General features: G+C 40.4%; 1 protein-coding gene across 9 annotated transcripts in view; it reads left to right on the forward strand.

Annotated features, from left to right (window-relative positions):
• The window catches only part of MCF2L2 (MCF.2 cell line derived transforming sequence-like 2), a 180,673-nt gene that overhangs the window by 132,912 nt on the left and 29,812 nt on the right, over positions 1–17,949 (forward strand). For all 9 annotated transcript variants that reach the window (XM_061452399.1, XM_061452405.1, XM_061452400.1 and 6 more), the window contains exons 16-21: positions 2,514–2,580; positions 3,706–3,821; positions 5,139–5,208; positions 11,306–11,398; positions 11,918–12,010; positions 15,667–15,792. In XM_061452399.1, coding sequence (XP_061308383.1) covers positions 2,514–2,580; positions 3,706–3,821; positions 5,139–5,208; positions 11,306–11,398; positions 11,918–12,010; positions 15,667–15,792 — 565 coding nt within the window. The remainder of the gene's footprint in view (positions 1–2,513; positions 2,581–3,705; positions 3,822–5,138; positions 5,209–11,305; positions 11,399–11,917; positions 12,011–15,666; positions 15,793–17,949) is intronic.

A 17,949-nucleotide genomic window follows, 5' to 3' on the forward strand; every position in this document is an offset into this window, starting at 1 on the left:
GTTTGGGTTGGAAGGGGCCTTAAAGATCATCTAATTCCACTCCTTTGCCATGGGCAGGGACGCCTTCCACTAGACCAGGTTGTTCAAAGTGCCCTCTAACCTGGCCTTGAACACTTTGAGGGATGAGGCAGCCACAGCTTCTCTGGGCAACCTGTGCCAGTGCCTTATATTTCTCATGGTGAAGAATTTTTCCTAATATCTAATCTAAGTCTACCCTTTTTCAGTTTAAAGCCATTCCCCTTTGTTCTATTGCTACTTGCATGAGATATATCTATCTCATGAGGAGTAATCTAGTACTTTGACCCTACCCCAGACACGTTTTCCAGCTCAAAGATGTGCAAATTCGAAGAAATGTGGGCAGAGCCTCTTCCATGGGTTAGAGTCCAACATGGCTTGGCTTTACATGAGGCTGAGCAAAGTACTGCAGAATCCTTTTGTACCTGTGTTTGGACAGGAGTGTTGTTTAGTCATGATTAGGGTGATAGCATTTTTAGCCTGTTGTTAGATTTGCCTTCCCTGTGCATAAATATCTCAATTTGAGTTCAATGTGGAGGTCAGCTACTTGGAGTCAGGACTTGTGCAGTGTGTAGATTATAACCATGACCCATTTCCCTACCTTGTGGTAGTTCACAATTTTGTCTTTACTTAAGGCATTATGGCAAGATACCTAAGAAATCCCAGTTATTTTTAAAGAAAACTTGAAACATTATGTGTCAGATAAAGATAAACTCTAGTTTTCTCAGTATTTATGTTTCTTAATCAGTGGTCCATAGAGCAGTAATAGCGTGTAAGACCAGAGTAAATGGTCCTGACCTAGCCTGCAAAATCATATTGCCTTGAAAAAGATAGAATAAATCTAAAGCAAATCAATGAATCTATTTTAGTAACCTAGTAGGGTTTTAGTCAGTGCTTTTGCATTTCAAGTTGCCTGAAATGCAGGTATTTTACTTTCAAATGCCTGGTCAAACAAATCTATCAGTCTGAAAAAGGACATCCTAAAAAATGCGGAGAATGACAAAATCCCCTTTCAGTGGATGCAACAGTACAAATGTCATGATATAAAGGGCTAATAGGATGTGGCTGATTACATGGCTGTTGTGTGGTATATGAAAAACAGGTAACCAGACATAGGCAGAGCAAATTTCCCAGAAGTGCCAGAAGTGCCAGAAGTGACTTCCCAGTCTTTGTATTTTCCTTTAAAAAGCAGCCATGAAATACTTCAAGCTTCTGGTGCTAGGTAGCAGAAAAGCAGTTTTCTATCTCTTCCAGTGTCTTGGAGAGCTTTTTACTAAAATACCAGAAATCTGTATTTTTGCCAAAATATGTGGTTCCTATACCATTTACGCTGGAGGCTTCCCTTCAGATACACCATGATGTCTTTGGCCAGTAGCATGATAGGTGAATACATTTCCAGGGGAAAACCTGGGATTAATGGTAATGATTATATATGTAAAATGGCAGACAGTTCCTGAGGTAGAGGGGTCTCCAAGCAGAAGACATTTTTCTTCTGCAGCCGTCACTGATTTCATCCTTATCCTAATATACGTACAGGGAGTTATTTGACAAATGCGTATGCTGGTATCAATGCCAATAGTTGCCTACGCTTTTCTAGCTTAAGGATGTGTGCTGCTTATGACTGGCCAAATGCCAGTTCCTCTATTCATTACTCCCTAGCGGCCTTCTGGTGATGTTTTTTTGCTTGATGTAGCTGTATGGTTACAGACTCTTGTGAAGCATAGACCAGGAAAGAAATGCTAGGCATTCAACTTGGAGAAACTGCTCAAACCTCTGGAAGAGCTACCCTGGAAACTTTGTTCATAAGTGTACTGAAGACAACATTTTCTTGAGAAAAAAAGTTGAGGGATTTATGCAGTTTTAACATCTAATTAGTTATCTGTCCAAAAGTGAATTGGTTACATTCCTGTTTCTGTGAGATAAATCAGGCATCTTCAAGTTACCTAGGAGCACTAAACTAATACTAGATATGAAAAGTTCAAAATATAGTGTAAATATTTCGCTCTAATTTGCTTTCATGTTTAAGGGTTCTGACATCATCCTGTTGCCTGTTTCTGCAATGCATTAAAGAAAGGAAGCCTGAACACCAGTTTTGTTTATTTTATGAAAGAGAGCAAAACAGAAATGAAACATAGCCTTGGGAAATATAACCCCCTTTTGTTGAGTATTTTAAGCTATTATTAGAAGGTAAAATCTTCTTTGTTTGCCTTCTGGGCATTTGTAGTCTTTTTATTCAGATTTGTAAGTATAAAAATGGCAGAAGCCAAGATGAAGTTTAAAATGATCTAAAAAAAAAAAAAAAAAATTATTCCAAGACATGTTTAGTCCTTTTAAGCTTATCAACAAGGAAAAATATTCAAGTGTGGAGAAATGACCTTCAGAAGTTTTTCTGTGTAGAGGCACAAACAGAAATATGCAAGGAAAAGTTTTTTTTCTTTCATTCTGCTTTCTTAAACTGTTGGTAAACATTGTAACTCTCCACCTTTCTTGTCTTTTAGCCACATAATCAATGAGCTGATAGAAACAGAACGAGTTTATGTAGAAGAACTTCAAAGTATAATAGAGGTAAGAAACTCTTCTGAAATGACTGCTGGTGCTTAACCTCTGAGTTATCACTGCCAATGCACATCCTTCACGGGCTGAGCACTCACCTCCCACCTCCTGCTTAGAGTACACGGGCTCTGTTTGCAAGATAGCTCAGCCCCGGGGATGGAAAATGGGAAGGATGTTTTGAACATCTTCCCTCAGGGCTTAAAGGAAGAGGCACCTTTTCTAACCCCAGACCACAGAATGATAAAAGTTGCACAATCCTCAAAGTTATGGACAGAGAAATAGTTAATAGGAATGAGAAACAGCACCCTCATTTTCCATCGGGCCAGACACTAAATTTTGGTGAATGTAGGTTTGGAAAACGATTGAGAAAAAGAAATGCCCTCTTCCCCCTCTTGTTTATTGTCCCATGTAGTGTTGGTACACAGAAAAGAGCAGGTCACACTGCAAATGTAACTCCTGAGCTTTTGAAACTTGTAGGATACCGACATACTCTATGCATGTGGGGTCTGATGTCCTTAGTCTCTGGTAGAATGGAGGCTGAGTAGGGCTTAATCATGCTTGTATTGGGGCCGAATAGTTGCTTTTTACAACCATGTGGTTGCTTCTTTATTGGATTTGATTTGTGGGAGCTGACCACTCTGGTAATTGATATTACTTTGGGGTTTAAAATCTGCACTCAGAATGCTCTCTCATAGCTTTTATCGAAGAAACACAATCCAGTTTCTACAAGAAACAATTAAATAATCAAGCCAAATACCACAGTTCAACAAATAAATCCAAAATAAACCTTTGGCAATGAAGCAGTTTAGCAGAAAGATATGTGTCTATCAAACTTAGCATTTTCTACCCCTACATGAGCAAAATGACATTTGAATCCTAAGGAGATAATTTAATCTCTTTTGTTGATCCATTTGTGGTTAAAAATGTGTTTTCACAGTTATCAGGTAAAAAAGCTCTGGGGAAAATTGGAAGCATCAGAAATTCATGGAAGCAACAAAGAAGCAGTCATAAGAGAATCCTTTTTATGCTCAGTTGAGAATAAAAAGTACACAGACTTTGGGCCTCTTCAGTGTCCTGGACACAGTACTTTTTCCTTGGTAAAAACAGGCTGCTTTTATTTTCTACTCTTCTCTCTAGGGGTATGCTTCAGAAATGGACAATCCCAATTTACTACATCTGATTCCATCTGCACTCCAGAACAAGAAGGAAATTCTTTTTGGGAACCTCCCAGAAATCTACGAATTCCACAACAGGCACGTGGGAACTGGTGGCTGTCCTGCTCCCTCGGGTTCTACTGTCATTTCTACTTCTTTGTGTGGTGTGCTTTGACATACACATAGGCACGCAGGAAAAGTCATCCTCACTTTGCTTCTGTGTGTGTCCTATAAAGCCCATGTGTGGAGAACACCTCCAAGATCATCTATTTCATCTTATTTGTATTTTTTGTCTTCTTGTAAAAGATTACACCTTTTTGTGCATTTACTAGTGATTTCCACCGGCAATATCCATTTTGAATGTTTCTCATGCTGACTGTTCTACCAGTTCTCTTGGTACAATGGTAGATGGTGGTGGACTAAATCCTAATGTTCTTTCTCTGGCAAAACTCTCTATGAGGAAGTTTTCTTAGTGTTCAGCATATTTGTCTTTTATTTCTGTTATCACATCAGAAGACATGATATATTTGATAGCACTTCTTAAAGGAATTTTATCTTTCACATGAGCATAAAGCTTTCTAGAAGCCTTGTCCACGCTGTGGACAAAGGTAGTCTAGTGCTCATAGCTACAGAATGCCAGTTATGAATAAGATTAATCTATATTTTATTCTCTTTCAAAACACAAAGCTTAGGGCTACTTCTGTATATTTCCTGCTTTTCCTAGCCTTCACTAAGTAAAACTGTCTGTAGCCAAAGTGAGAATTTAGGAATTATTTTGGATAATAATTACCCCTAAGGTGTAACAAACAGTTGAACAAAAAAATTAAAACCATCCTCTTAACGTAAATTTAAATATTATGCCAGAGTAGTTGATACACAGTAGAAAAATTCTTTTCTAGGTTATGTATTATTTTGAAAGAATGTGTCTTCATCTGAAGAATGACATTCCCCTCCATTTGCAAGCCCTGTCTTTCTTCCCCTGAACGCTTAGTTCATTGGCCTCCACAGCAGAAGCCTTTGGACCACATGCCATATTTTCGCTGCTTGCTGATTAAGCTACTGCATCTGACAGAGCTTTTCTGTCTTTTCTAGCTGTTCTAAAAAAATCCTCATAACTAAATGAGATGCAGGTGTTTGGGCTACATATTGGAAACAAATCTCAACAGCCAGAGGAACCAGATGTATCAGATGCTTGTGAGCAAATGAAAACATGATACTATTGGTGATTCAGGCAATCAGCTGTGAATCACATCCCATTTTTCTAAAATATCTATTTCTTTCTGTGTCAGAATTGTTACCTTCCCCATTGAATCCTCTTACTACGAAAACGTAGGTTTAAAGCTGGATTTACAGAGAAGCTAGCACACAGTTGGAGTGGGATGTTACATTACTGTTTGCTTTATTTCTCCCTCTTAGGATTTTCCTTAAGGAGATAGAAAATTGCATTGAAAACCCTGAGCTTCTTGCCCGATGCTTTTTGAAAAGAGTAAGTAAATTCTTCTGCAGATTTGTTTTTCTGCAGATTGCAGAAAAGAATTTGCAGATATCTAGGAATATCTATGGTCTTATCATACAGTACTTACAGATTTATTCCTGTCTTTTCACTCAGATTGTTTTCGTGAATGAGGGAAACCCACATAAGCAGATATTCCCAAATTAAGCAACAGCTAACAAGTGTGTTTTTGAAACCCGAACTTTTACCTGTTTACTGACAGGAAGAGGTCTGTTACCAGCATTTTACCAATGTATTTTAAGCCCTGGTTAAAAAAGAAATAATCAGTAATCCAAATGTTTAATGTGCTTTTCATATCAGACAAATGTATACCTGCAGTCTAATATATCCCAGACAGCACCTTACTGTAAATAAGCACAGAATGGTGTCACAGCAGATTCCTCTGAGTGCAGATACTACATCCTGTTCCTGTCTTATCATATATCTTTTTTTCTGTGCACCATTCAGGAGAGTTACTCTCCTAGAAGTTTAGAGGAGTTAGGGTTAGCTTTTTTTTTAAAAAAAAAAGTAGAGCGATCTCTGTTCATGGGAAAGCCCAAAGCCCACAGGCAGTGGTGGTTTTGGTCACATCCACGTGTCTTCACTTTCTGTGACTTTCAGTACCTAAGTTCTGCAATTTTCTCCTCCAAGAGCTCCCAGTCATGTCCCTCCCCTTCCACCTTCCCCAGCTACGGACTGTTAGTTCTGTTTCCTGCACTCATTTTATAGCACTTACATAGTTTTTATAGCATTCATTCAGATGCTCCACTAGTGGGGGGGGAGGGGGGGGTGGGGGGAGGATGGGGGACGGGGGACAGGGTGGGAGTTTTGGTGGGTTGCTACCATTTTCATAGTCTGACAAACTGCTTGAGTAAGACTGTTTTAGTGAGAGATGGAAGAGGCATGAGAAATGGGAAAATCTGTCCTCTTCCCTATAGTCAAAAGTACCTCCTGTTTCTACTCTATGCTACATCTAGCATTTGCTGCTTTTCCAGAGTATGTGTTAATTTCTTTTTAACAAGGTGATGTATGAAATACAAATTTGGATGAAACATACACACCTCATTTGTCAGAGATGTTGAGTGTATCACTAAGATTTCAATGGGAATTATGAATCTGTGATACTTCCAAAGGCTATACCCCCCCATTTACAAACAAGCCAGGCTGAACAGCATCATATTTGAGTGTGGAAGGAGCTGGCAGATGAGCTCACCAAGCCACTCTCCATCATTTATCAGCAGTCCTAGTCTGGGAAGGTCCCAGAGGATTGGAGGTTTGCTAACGTGATGCCTCTCTACAAAAAGAGCAGGTAGGAAGACCCCAGAAGCTACAGGCTTGTCAGCTTGACCTCAGTGCTGAGGAAGGTCATGGAGCAGATCATCCTAAGTGAGGTCACACAGCACGTGCAGGAAAATGGGGGGATCAGGCCCAGTCAGCATGGTTTCATGAAAGATAGGTCCTGCTTTACCAACCTGATCTCCTCCTGTGAGGTGGTGACCCAGCTGGTAGTTGAGGGAAAGGCTGTAGATGTTGTCTATTTGGACTTCAGGAAAGCGTTGGACACTGTCTTCCACAGCATTCTCTTGGAGAAACTGGCTGCTTGTGGACTGGATGGGTGTGTTCTTTCCTGGCTGGATGGCAGATCCCAAAGAGTGGTGGTAAATGGTGTCACATCTAGTTGGCGACCAGTCACTAGTGGTGTCCCTCAGGGCTCGGTATTAGGGCCACAGTTGTTTAATATCTTCATTGATGATCTGGATGAGGGAATTGAGTGCACCCTCAGTAAATCTGCAGATGACACCAAGCTGGGTGGGAGTGTTGATCTGCTGGAGTGTAGGAAGGCTCTGCAGAGGGATCTGGGCAGGCTGGATCAATGGGCTGTGGCCAGTGGTATGAGGTTCAACAAGGCAAAGTGCTGGGTCCTGCCCCTGGGTCATAACAACGGGGGCTCAACCCCATGTAACACTGCAGGCTTGGATAAGAATGGCTGGAAGGCTGCTGAGTGGAAAAGGACCTGGGGGTGCTGCCTGACAACTGAACATGAGCCAGCTTGTGCCCAGGCAGCCAAGAAGGCCAATGTCACCCTGGCCTGTATCAGAAACAGTGTGGCCAGCAGGGCCAGGACAGTGATCATCCCCTGTACTTGGCATTGGTGAGGTTGCACCTCAAATCCTGTGCTCAGTTCTGGGCCCCTCACTACAAGAGAGACATTGAGGTGCTGGAGCACCAAAAGGCAACAAAAGCAACAAAGCTGGTGAGGGTATGACGCACAAGTCTGATGAGGAGCAGCTGAGGGAACAGGGGCTGTTTAGTCTGGAGAAGAGAAGGCTCAGGAGGGATCATATCACTCCCTACAACTACCTTAAAGGAGGATGGAGGGAGGAGGTGGCTGGTCTCTTTTCCCAAGTAACAAGTGATAGGACATGAGGTAATGGCCTCAAGCTGCATCAGGGGAGGTTTAGATTGGATATTAGGAAAAACTTATTCACTGAAAGGGTGATCAGGCTTTGGAAAAAAATCTTCACTGAAGGGTGATCAGGCATTGGAACAGGCTTCCCAGGGAAGTGGTCGAATCACCATCCCTGGAAGTGTATAAAATCTGTGTAGATGAGGCCCATAGTAACATGGTTTAGTGGTGGCCTTAGCAGTCCTTAGGTAACAGTTGGATTTGATGATCCCAAAGGTCTTTTCCAACCTAGTTGATTCTGTGGTTCTATGTGAGTGTAAATGTAATTATAAGTCCACTGAATTATTTTCTGTTTAACAGCAAATCATTTAGAGCTTGAGTAAATGATGCTACTAAGCAGTATGTTATTACTCTAAGGTTCAGATGCTGAGCAGGAAAATACTGTGGTGAAGTCATTATACAAAACAGGATAAATGGTCTTTGAAGAATGCAGACCTTTGAAACCCAAAAAGCATAAAATACTGTGTATGTTGCAAATATACCTGGATTTGGAGATAAAGAGAAATTCTTGACACTGAACTGATCCTGTAATTCTGCAGGAAGTTCAAATTCAATGCTTAAATACTGTAGCTTATGTCTCTCTCTGTAAAAACAGCTATTGAGCCCAATTCTCCTCACTACCATTACGAGTATAAAAGCAGCACCAAAGCTATGGTCCAGGTGTGAAGTCAAAGAAAATTGGTCCCTCTGTCACCTTTGCTTATCAGTTTCTCTGGCCTAGTCAAAGAACACTAAACGTATTGAATAAGAGGTTAAATCATGCATTTGATTTCTTCCCATGCTAAATTTCACACTACGAAAGCAAAAGCCTCTCTTGAGATGTCTCTGCTCACACAGTAGCACCTTTGATTCAAGAACTTGCCCTTACGTTCTGTTTTTAGAAGAAGCCACATAAAGTCCAGAAATTTGTTGTTTCTGTTGGATTGCCCTTAGGAGGCACAAACAAAAGTCTGGTTGTATATTTGTGCTCCCCATGATTTGGCAGGCTTTTATGTCTTCCTGCTGAGCAGAGGCTTCTGGCTTGCCCTGTGAGTTATGACTATGCTTGCTTTGGCATGTAAGGAAACTGAAATGGCTGCTGTTAAGAGCTGATACTGAATTCTGGGAGGAAACTCGCATTGTTGCAGATTCGCTTCTCCATTGCTCTTTCTTTGTAAGGGTGTAACCATCCTGCCACAACATCGTGGTGGGCCTTCAATTAGGAGCAGACTGAATTTTAGATTCAAACTTACAGAATGCTACCATGTCTGGTCACACTTTTCAGCCTGATTCCAGAGCTGCTTGAAAGCATCTGTGAGCTGCAGCTGGGACACCCTGGTGTCACAGATGCTCAAAGAGGGGTGGGGTGTGTACTGAATGCTTTGCAGGATGGGTCTTCTGGTGCTTTTATGAGCAACAAGAAGGACACTCCGGGCTGATGTGTGAAACACAGGGCTGCAAAGCAAGAAAGCTTACCAAACCAAGGCAAGAAGGCACAGGAAGAAACAAAAGGTGTGTGAGACTGCTTACCAACATGTGCCGTGTGAAATGCTGGCAGAGGTGACTCACTGTGGATTACCACTGTTTACTTATTAATATTGTTAACCTTGGGAAGAGAGAATAATAGAATAGGATCCAGCAGATGGGGCATTTGTTTGTTCAGGGAGAAAGAAGCTTTTAGAAAAGGAAGCTATCTTTGAAAGGACTGTAGCAGCTGATCAGAAACCTGTGAGTTGGATTCAAAGGCCAAAATTCTAATCTGAAACAAATTTATTCATAAATCAGCAGTCAAAAAGATAATTGGAACTGTGCATATATGCCGTATGTGTGAAAGCTTACAAATCAGGATACAAATCACCATGGAAAGGAAAAGCATTCCGGGAGAGATGGGCATGGTGTAAAAGTACCAGCAAGAAACCAGAACGTCTGGATATGAAAATAGAGATGTGTGAAACATTCAAGACTGTGATTCGAGTAATCGGGCAATTAATTATTTCTTGACATTTTAGAGTCTGATCCTAGTAATTTAATCAGGAATTTCCTATTCCTTACAGTGTTACAAAATTTAAAGCTGCATTTAAAGATGTAAGTATCTGCCTGAACAGGCGTCACTGGTTTGGGCAGTAGTAGAAACTTGCATTGGCATAGGGTGGTTCCACTGTAACAAATTACTGGGAAATTGTTGATTATTGTACCTTTTCTTTAAATTTAAATTGGTACTTTTCTCTTATGCCTACTAGTGATCTTGACTGTTGCTGTCTCTATTGCTCTTGCCCAGTCTCATTAGGTTTCTGTGGGCCAGAAACAAATTGTAATGCTTCATTACACTTTGTTCCTACTTTTGTATCTTTGTGTTTTATCTCCTGCTCACTTCCTTCCAAGGCAACATGTGTAAGCAGTTCTATTTTTGAGGAGAAAATTCTGTAGTTGTTTTGAAATAGCTCCATTAATACTCTATTAAGTTGCAACAAAGCTTTTTGTATTGTGTAATCCTTAGCACAGCATGGCATAGCTCTGCTTTCACATCCAGTTCATCAGAGTGATGTCAATTTAAGTCTATAGAGGAAGGCAGCAGCAACACTGATTTCTTCCTGTAACTCTGTACAAAAGAAAATGCTTTCTCTCCATCAATATTGTCCAGACACTGCCTAGTAGACTGAAAGCAGAGAGGCAAGGGCCAGGAATTCCTGAGATATATTTTTAGCGCTCTCTTTGATTCACTGAGATCATGTCCCCCAGGATAGGTGCTGGCAAAGATGGGAAGCTCCCAGCTGGTCAGACACAGCCAGTCCTGCTTTGGAATCTCTATGGCTCTGCTCCATGGTCATACAGCTGCAGGCCTTCTGTGCTGCCTTGAGTGTAGTCAGTGAACAGAGAACCTGGCACAGGAACACCTGCCTGTCTGTCTGCACCCACCCATAAAGCCTGGGGAGCTCAAAATACACCGCTCGGGGCTTTTATAGAGGTTGGTGTTTGTTTGTGGGTTGTTGTTTTTTTTTTTTTGTTGTTGTTTTTCTCACCAAAGTCAGTGAGATTTTTGCCATGGACTGGAGAGCATTTCGGGTGTAGTCATAGGTAAACAGAGATCAAGTGAATCCACCCACTTTTAGTTTGGATAGGACAGGGTTTAAGTACTTCTCCCTGCCTGGCCTGGTACATCAACAAGACAAACTTGCTACTTTTTATTTCAATCTTGCACTATTGGAGAGCCAACGCTCTTTTCAAAGTGTTTTGAACATGTGAACCTTAGCTAAGTGAGGAACACTGTTAGCAATTACCAGTCTATGCCAGAACTGTTAACAAAATTTACATTTCTAATGCTTTTTTTTATTGTTCGTTTGTTTTCACACCATCTATTCCCCTCTCTGGAAGACAGCTGTTTTGCAATTATATGATGTGTCTTCCAGTCTGCAATCTCCTTGCTTTGTGCAAAAAGTGAGAAAAGTCTTTTTTTTTCCAGGTGTATTAAACTTTACAGGAGTAAAAAGCAAGTTTGGTAGCTGCAGCATATTTTTACATAGAGTTATCCCTATGTATTAATTACTTCATGTGTTAGGATGGAAGGTACGAAAAAGTGTGACTCAAGGCAGATGCTCTGTGGATCCTTTTTTCTTACCTTGCTTTTAAACTCTCCTTGTCTTGCAGAAAGAGGACCTCCAAATATATGAAAAATATTGTCAGAACAAGCCAAGGTCTGAAGCTCTCTGGAGACAGTGTGGAGACAGCATCTTTTTTCAGGTGGAGTTTAGTTTCATTGCAGACTAGCAGTGCAAGACCATCAAAGCTTGTTTTCCTTCTGTATCTCTTCTTTCTTTAGAAAACTTAGAGCAATAAACAGACTTCTCTGCACCCTTCTTATTCTGATGGCAAGTGCTCAGTATGTGTCAAGGTGTTCTCTACAAGAGACTAGCTAGGCAGAATTTCCTAGGTAGGTAGATTTCCTGGACAGGAGCCTGACTCTTCAGGCTATACCCAAACCAAAGAACTGCTGGCTTCTTTGCAAACCCCAGATAATTGCAAGCTCCTAAACAGTGCATACCAGTTTAGAAACTAAATCGAATCTACACATTTGCTCTTGTTTAGATATGTTTTCACTGTGGCATAGGTAACCTGGAAACTCCTATGAAGATAGGACAAATTTATCTTTCAATTAATTCACAGACATATAATCTTCAAATTAGAAAATGATAATGATCTTGGTGTCTTGCCTGTGTTTCAAGACACAATTGTATTTTTCTTCCGTGTTGTCTCTTACAGGAATGCCAGCGTAAATTGGATCATAAACTCTCTCTAGATGCTTATCTCTTAAAGCCAGTCCAAAGAATCACCAAGTACCAGTTGCTGTTAAAGGTAAGTTCTCCATGAGAGTGCTAACAATTCCAATGCATAGCTTGTTTTACTTACAGAATTGTGTACCAGCAATGTTTTCTGAAGGAATACCTGGAAATAAATACTCTGCTACTTCTTCAACAAATACTTTGTAATGCTGTGCTGTAAAATGGTAACAAAGAAAGGACTTCCACTTCAGAATTAAGAACTGCTGTTACTTAGCAATACTTACATCCTAAGCAATAGCAATGTATTGTCATGTATATATGTACTTCTATATATACACAAAGCAAGATATTTTACATAGTATTTTATTTACTTAGTTATTATTTGCCTTTGAATTTGGTTTTATTGTATTAGTATATGGTTTTACAGTTTGAAAACAGGAACTGATGCTTTAAATCCTGTCTCTGACATTTGTCCATGTTTAACAAAACTCAGCTCTCTGAACCTGATACTTTACCATGATTGTAACTCAAACCTTTCAGAAGAAGCCCTACCCTCTTGATGCTTCTGTTTTAAAGACCCAGCTAGGACCAAATAGCCTGTAACTTTTCCACAGGATAAATATATGAGCTTCCATCTTGATTTGGTTGCAACTGTGAGTGGTCCATGCTTGAAATTTTGCTCTGAATTGGGCAACAGGAAATAATGTGCTCTCAAACCAATAACATTTTTTGGAGATGGTGGCTTAAATTTCTGTCTTCCTCAGTTTTTCAAAATAATGTTCGTTGACTTTCCTTATGGGAAGGTCATGAAGGTGAATTACAGGCAATTCTCAAACCTCTGGACTTAATCTAGTGTTGTGTACTGTCATGAAATTTAGCCTGAAATCTGCAGTGAAAATATTAGGCGGCAATTTTATTTGCTAATAGCTAGTAACTACCATGGCGCTGGTCAAATTGTGTTAGTTTAAGCCACGTGAGGATCTGGCTCGCCATTCACTTGTGCAGTATTTCTGTGACCTGCTTATTGACTTCACACAAAACTGTAGAATCCAAATATTGAAAGAGGATATTAACAAGGATGCAACTTCATTGATTTCAGTAGATTTACATCAGTGTAATCCAGAAGTAAATTTGTCTCATTTCTTGAAACTCTTCTGTGACAAGGGAGAAAATGTCAAGGTCTTTAGAAGAACAAGAGTAAACCACATTCTACTTTTAATTTGAAATACGACTGTAAATAAAACCAAGATTAGATCAAGGGGTAAAATTCTCAGGCAAATCAGGTTGCAGCTATTGGGGTTGAGGCTTGTCAGACCAGTTTTGTACTTAGCAACAACACACTGGCACAGACATTTACTTTGTCAGGAATTATGAAGTCTATGAAGATGGTGTACTCTTTCCCTGGCAGCAGGAGCATTTAAAAGTGTAGGAAAATTGGAGTCTGAAAATGGTAAGAAACAAGTGCTTAAGAAGCTGTGTGACTTGAGTGATGATTCTGAGTCATGATTATTGCAACACTATGGTTTCAACAAGTTTAACTAATATTGTAAAGCAGCATGCCCACTATACAGAGAGCAGGGATCCATCCTCATCCTAGAAACTGTGCAACAGGTGCTACAGGAATGCATTATGCTTTTACCTTCTAAGCCCTGGTCACCCAAGCACTTGAGGAGACACTGCTGCAGTTTGGGGTTTGCAAGAACTACCTTTTTGCAGTCCTGTTTATGGGAACATAAGTGCCTCAATTTTTGGATTAAATTATTTCCAAACTCAAAATGTGTCTGAAAATAATATGCCTGAATGAAAACCATGTCAATGGCCTCCCTGATGAAGGGGTCTCATTCTTACTATAATAAAGATTACTAAAGTTCTTAGAGTCTTGATTCATTTCTAGGTATATTTCTGGAATATGTTTTCTGTTTACATTGTAGTCAGCATAAGGAAACAAAATGAAACTCACTTACTGTACAGTTCTTAGTGAGCTGCTATTATTACAAGAACTGGTTTCTTCATGGCTTGCATTTCTGAAGTGAAACCTGTATCCAGACAAACACTTCTTTCATTCCACTGGTAGATGGTAAATAATGGTGAATAAAGTGATTATTTGATTATGAATTATGGAACTATTGTCTCATTAAAAACCAATAAACTTATTATTTCAGCTGAATAATGGATGCAGATTCCAAGCATCAAAATTACAGGTCACTATGTATGATTAGTTACCTTACTACTTTTGGTTTCAGTCATCTATTTCTGTTTAATGGTAGGAATTCTGATAGCTTTGGTTTCAAATTCTGTGTTGTAGTCTTGGAATCTTCCAGATGCTTTGAGGCTCGTGTTTTCCAAAGACTGTACAAAACATGTGTGGGTTTATATCTGTTAACCTTTTCTTCCCTAGATGCTTTTAGCAAAGACACAGAGTTTGATTCTCATCTTGAGTGGATACTCATTGGCGGTAACAGCTTTCTATACAATAGAGTGGGGGAAAAATGATCTGTATATCTGAATCAGCAAGGCTCCTCTGTAGGCAGAAGAGCAAGAGGCAAGGCAGTTAATTTCATTTAAAATGAAGATTTTAGTGTCTTTCAGGATTTACATAGGACATAGCCATTGGTTACAGGAAGATAATTAAATACTGAGCTATGATAAGAATTTTTCAAGCAAAAAACACATATAGCAATAAGAAAAGTCATCTTTATAAGGACCTGTACTGGGCTATATAAGTAGTTTGATCTAAATATTTGGAACTTTAAGTAGGATCTCTGTGTATGAATTGATTACAGAAATTGAGCCCTCAAAAAGTTTTGCTTCTTTCTTTGCTTTGTGTATGTGTTCCTGAACTTGTCCTGAACTTTGTTTCTTGTTCTTTGTGCAAGAGTTGGAAGACGGAATAACTTCCCATATTTGAAGCAGAACATAATGTTTGATGAGCTTTTGCTAGACGTCATAATTGTTTTTCAAAATTACTAGCTCTCAAAAAAACTTTAAAATTTGTGGACATCAATTTGTAGACTGCAGAGGTAGAGAATAAGAGGTGGGAAAGACTTACAGTAATCTGGCCTATTTCGCCTCAAAAAAAAAAAACCCAAACCAACAACAACAACAAAAAAAACAGCTGAAAAACCTGTCTTATAGACTAAAGAAGTCTCATTTAATATAGGAAGAGATATTTGTGAGGAGATTTGACCATAAGTCTACAAGCATCTACAAAAGAAGTGACTTCTTCCCATGCAGAATTTATTTATCTGACAGGAGTTAACTAAGACCTGATTAGTGGAATGTCAAATACACCAAATTCAGACTAGAAATTAATTTTTATTTTTCACAGCTGTACAAAGTACTGTGTGGAACAAACTGCAAAGGGAAATAATGAATCTTAACACCTGAAATCATTGAGTTTAATCTGGAGCAGATATGGAGCAAAAAACACCTGGATGTAATTCTGTGACGTCAAAAAAAATAATTGTAAATATGTCAGAATGGTCTTGTCTCATCTTAAATGAACCTGTAAAACTTGAAAATGTCCGAAAGGTCAAAATGTATGTCCTCAGTGACAATCCTAGTGAAAGCCCTGTTTTTGTGTTGTTTTGGTGGGTTTTTTTTTTGGTGTTTGTTTTTCCTATAGCTCTGCTACTTGTCTAGGCAGCACAAATTTCAAGGGATGATTGTCATATGGAGGCATCTGATATAAGAAGTTTTCAAGCTGTTTTGGTGTCTTTTTCTAATCAGGAAATGCTGAAATGCAGCAAGAATTCAGAGGGTACTGCTGAATTGGAAGAAGCCCTAGCCACGATGCTTGATATCATCAAATCAGTAAATGATGCTATGCACCAGATAGCAATCACAGGATATGAGGTACTATTCGTTGTTGCTTTTACCCTGATCTTGACCCATCCAATGTTCCTCTCATTACTGATCATGCTGTGCCATGGTTAGTACACTTTGCAGGAGCCTGTGCCACATTCGTGAAGGATGCCACTCAGTGACCAAAAATACATGTCAGCATACCTGTCATATGGAGGTGGGGGTAGGAGTGTGGTGAGGAAGTGGGACAAATGCAGCCCTTTTGAGTAATCGCACCCAAAACTCATTTGTAGGTGAGAGGTAGCAAGTGTGACAGGCATAACTTCAGAAATTTGCTGGAACTTTGAGACCCCTATGAAACTCAAGTGTTTCCAGATCTTTTGCACTTAGGGATGAAACTTTGTCTTCCATTTAAACTGGGTAATAGAATCCATCCCAGTGACTGGCAAACTCATTATCTGAAACATGATATAACAACCACAGTGCAAATCAAAGGCCCACAAATTTATATATCTCTCTACTGAAGCTCCATTGAAGTCACATGACTTTCAAGAACTACTGTCGCCTATATGAAATGAGCCCTTAAGTGAGAAGTGGAAGCGGAAGCATGCCTGGTGAAATCAGGCCTGAGGGTGATGTGGTTGCCCATTCTGAGACAGCTGCAGGGTGAAAAATGTCAAGGCGAAACAATGTACTGAAAAGCTGGGCTCAAAGAATTTTTAGATCAGAGTAACAAGAATTAGTCTGTACACCAGAAAAACAGTATTTTGTTCAGAATGTGACTTCCTGAGAAAGTGCTGGGGTCTATACTGACTGAGTGGGAGGAGTTATTCGGGGTTTTTTTTTGGTTTTTTTTTTCAGGATAGAGTGGCTTGACACAATAACAGAATAGTTGGGTTTGGAAGGGACCTTAAAAGATCGTCTAGTTCCAACCCCCTTGCCACAGGCGGGAACACTTTCCACTACACTAGGTTGCTCAAAGCCCCAGCAAACCTGGCCTTGAATACTTCTAGGTCTGAGGTCAGCCACAACTTCTCTGGGCAACCTGTGCCAGTGCTTCACCCCTGTCACTGTGAAGAGATTTTCCTAATATCTAATCTAAATCCACCCTCTCTCAGTTCACTACATGCCCTTGTAAAAAGTCCCTCTACAGCTTTTTTGTGGGCCTCGTTTAGGTATGGAAGGCTGCTCTAATGTCTCCCTGGAACCTTCTCCACACTGAACAAGCCCAGTTCTTTCAGCCTGTCTCCATAGGAGAGGTGCTCCAGCTCTCTGATCATCTCCATGGCCCTCATCTGGACTCTCTCTAACAGCTCCACATCCTGCTCATGTTGGGGGTCCCAGAGCTGAACACAGTATTCAAGATGGGGTCTTACAAGAGTAAGAGAGGTCAAGCAGCGAGGGAGAATCACCTCCCTCAACCTGCTGGTCACACTCCTTTTGTTGCAGCCCAACATTTCTGGGCTGTGAGTGCACACTGCCAGTTCATGTTTAGCTTCTCATCAATCAACACCCCCAAGTCCTTCTCCCCAGGGCTGCTCTCAATCCAGTCTCCACCCAGCCTGTATTTGTGCTTGAGGATTGCCCTGACTCAGGTGCAGGACCCTGCACTTGGCCTTGCTGAACTTCATAAGGTTCACATGGGCCCATCTCTCCAGCCTGTAAAGGTCCCTCTGAATGGCATCCCTTCCCTCCAGTGTGTCAACTGCACTACACAGCTTGGTGTCACCAGGAAACTTGCTGAGTGTGCACTCAATCCCACTGTCCATGTTTTTGACAAAGATGTTAAATAGGGCTGGTCCCAATACTGACTCCTGAGGAATGCTAGTTGTCACTGGTCTCCACTTGGACATTGAGCTGTTGACTGCAAGTCTTTGAGTGCAACCATTCAACCAGTTCCTTATCCACTGGGTTGTCCACCCATCAAATCCATGCCTCCCCAGTTTAGAGACAAGGATGTTATGTGGGACAATGTCAGCTGCCTTTCAGAAGTCCAGGTAGATGACATCAGTCATGCTTTCCTTATCCATCAGTGCTGTGGCCCCATCATATAAGGCCACCAAATTTTTCAGGCACAATTTGCCCTTAGTGAAGCCATGTTAGCTGTTGCAAATCACATCCTTATTTTCCTTGTGTCTTAGCATAGTTTCCAAGAGGATCTGCTTCATGACTGGTCTGTACTTCCTCAGATCTGCCTTTTTTCCCTTT

Source organism: Pezoporus flaviventris, unplaced genomic scaffold, assembly GCF_033815535.1.
Source record: "Pezoporus flaviventris isolate CSIRO_AGI_PZ_B2104156 unplaced genomic scaffold, CSIRO_AGI_Pfla_v1 ptg000013l, whole genome shotgun sequence".
NCBI classification, from domain to species: domain Eukaryota; kingdom Metazoa; phylum Chordata; class Aves; order Psittaciformes; family Psittacidae; genus Pezoporus; species Pezoporus flaviventris.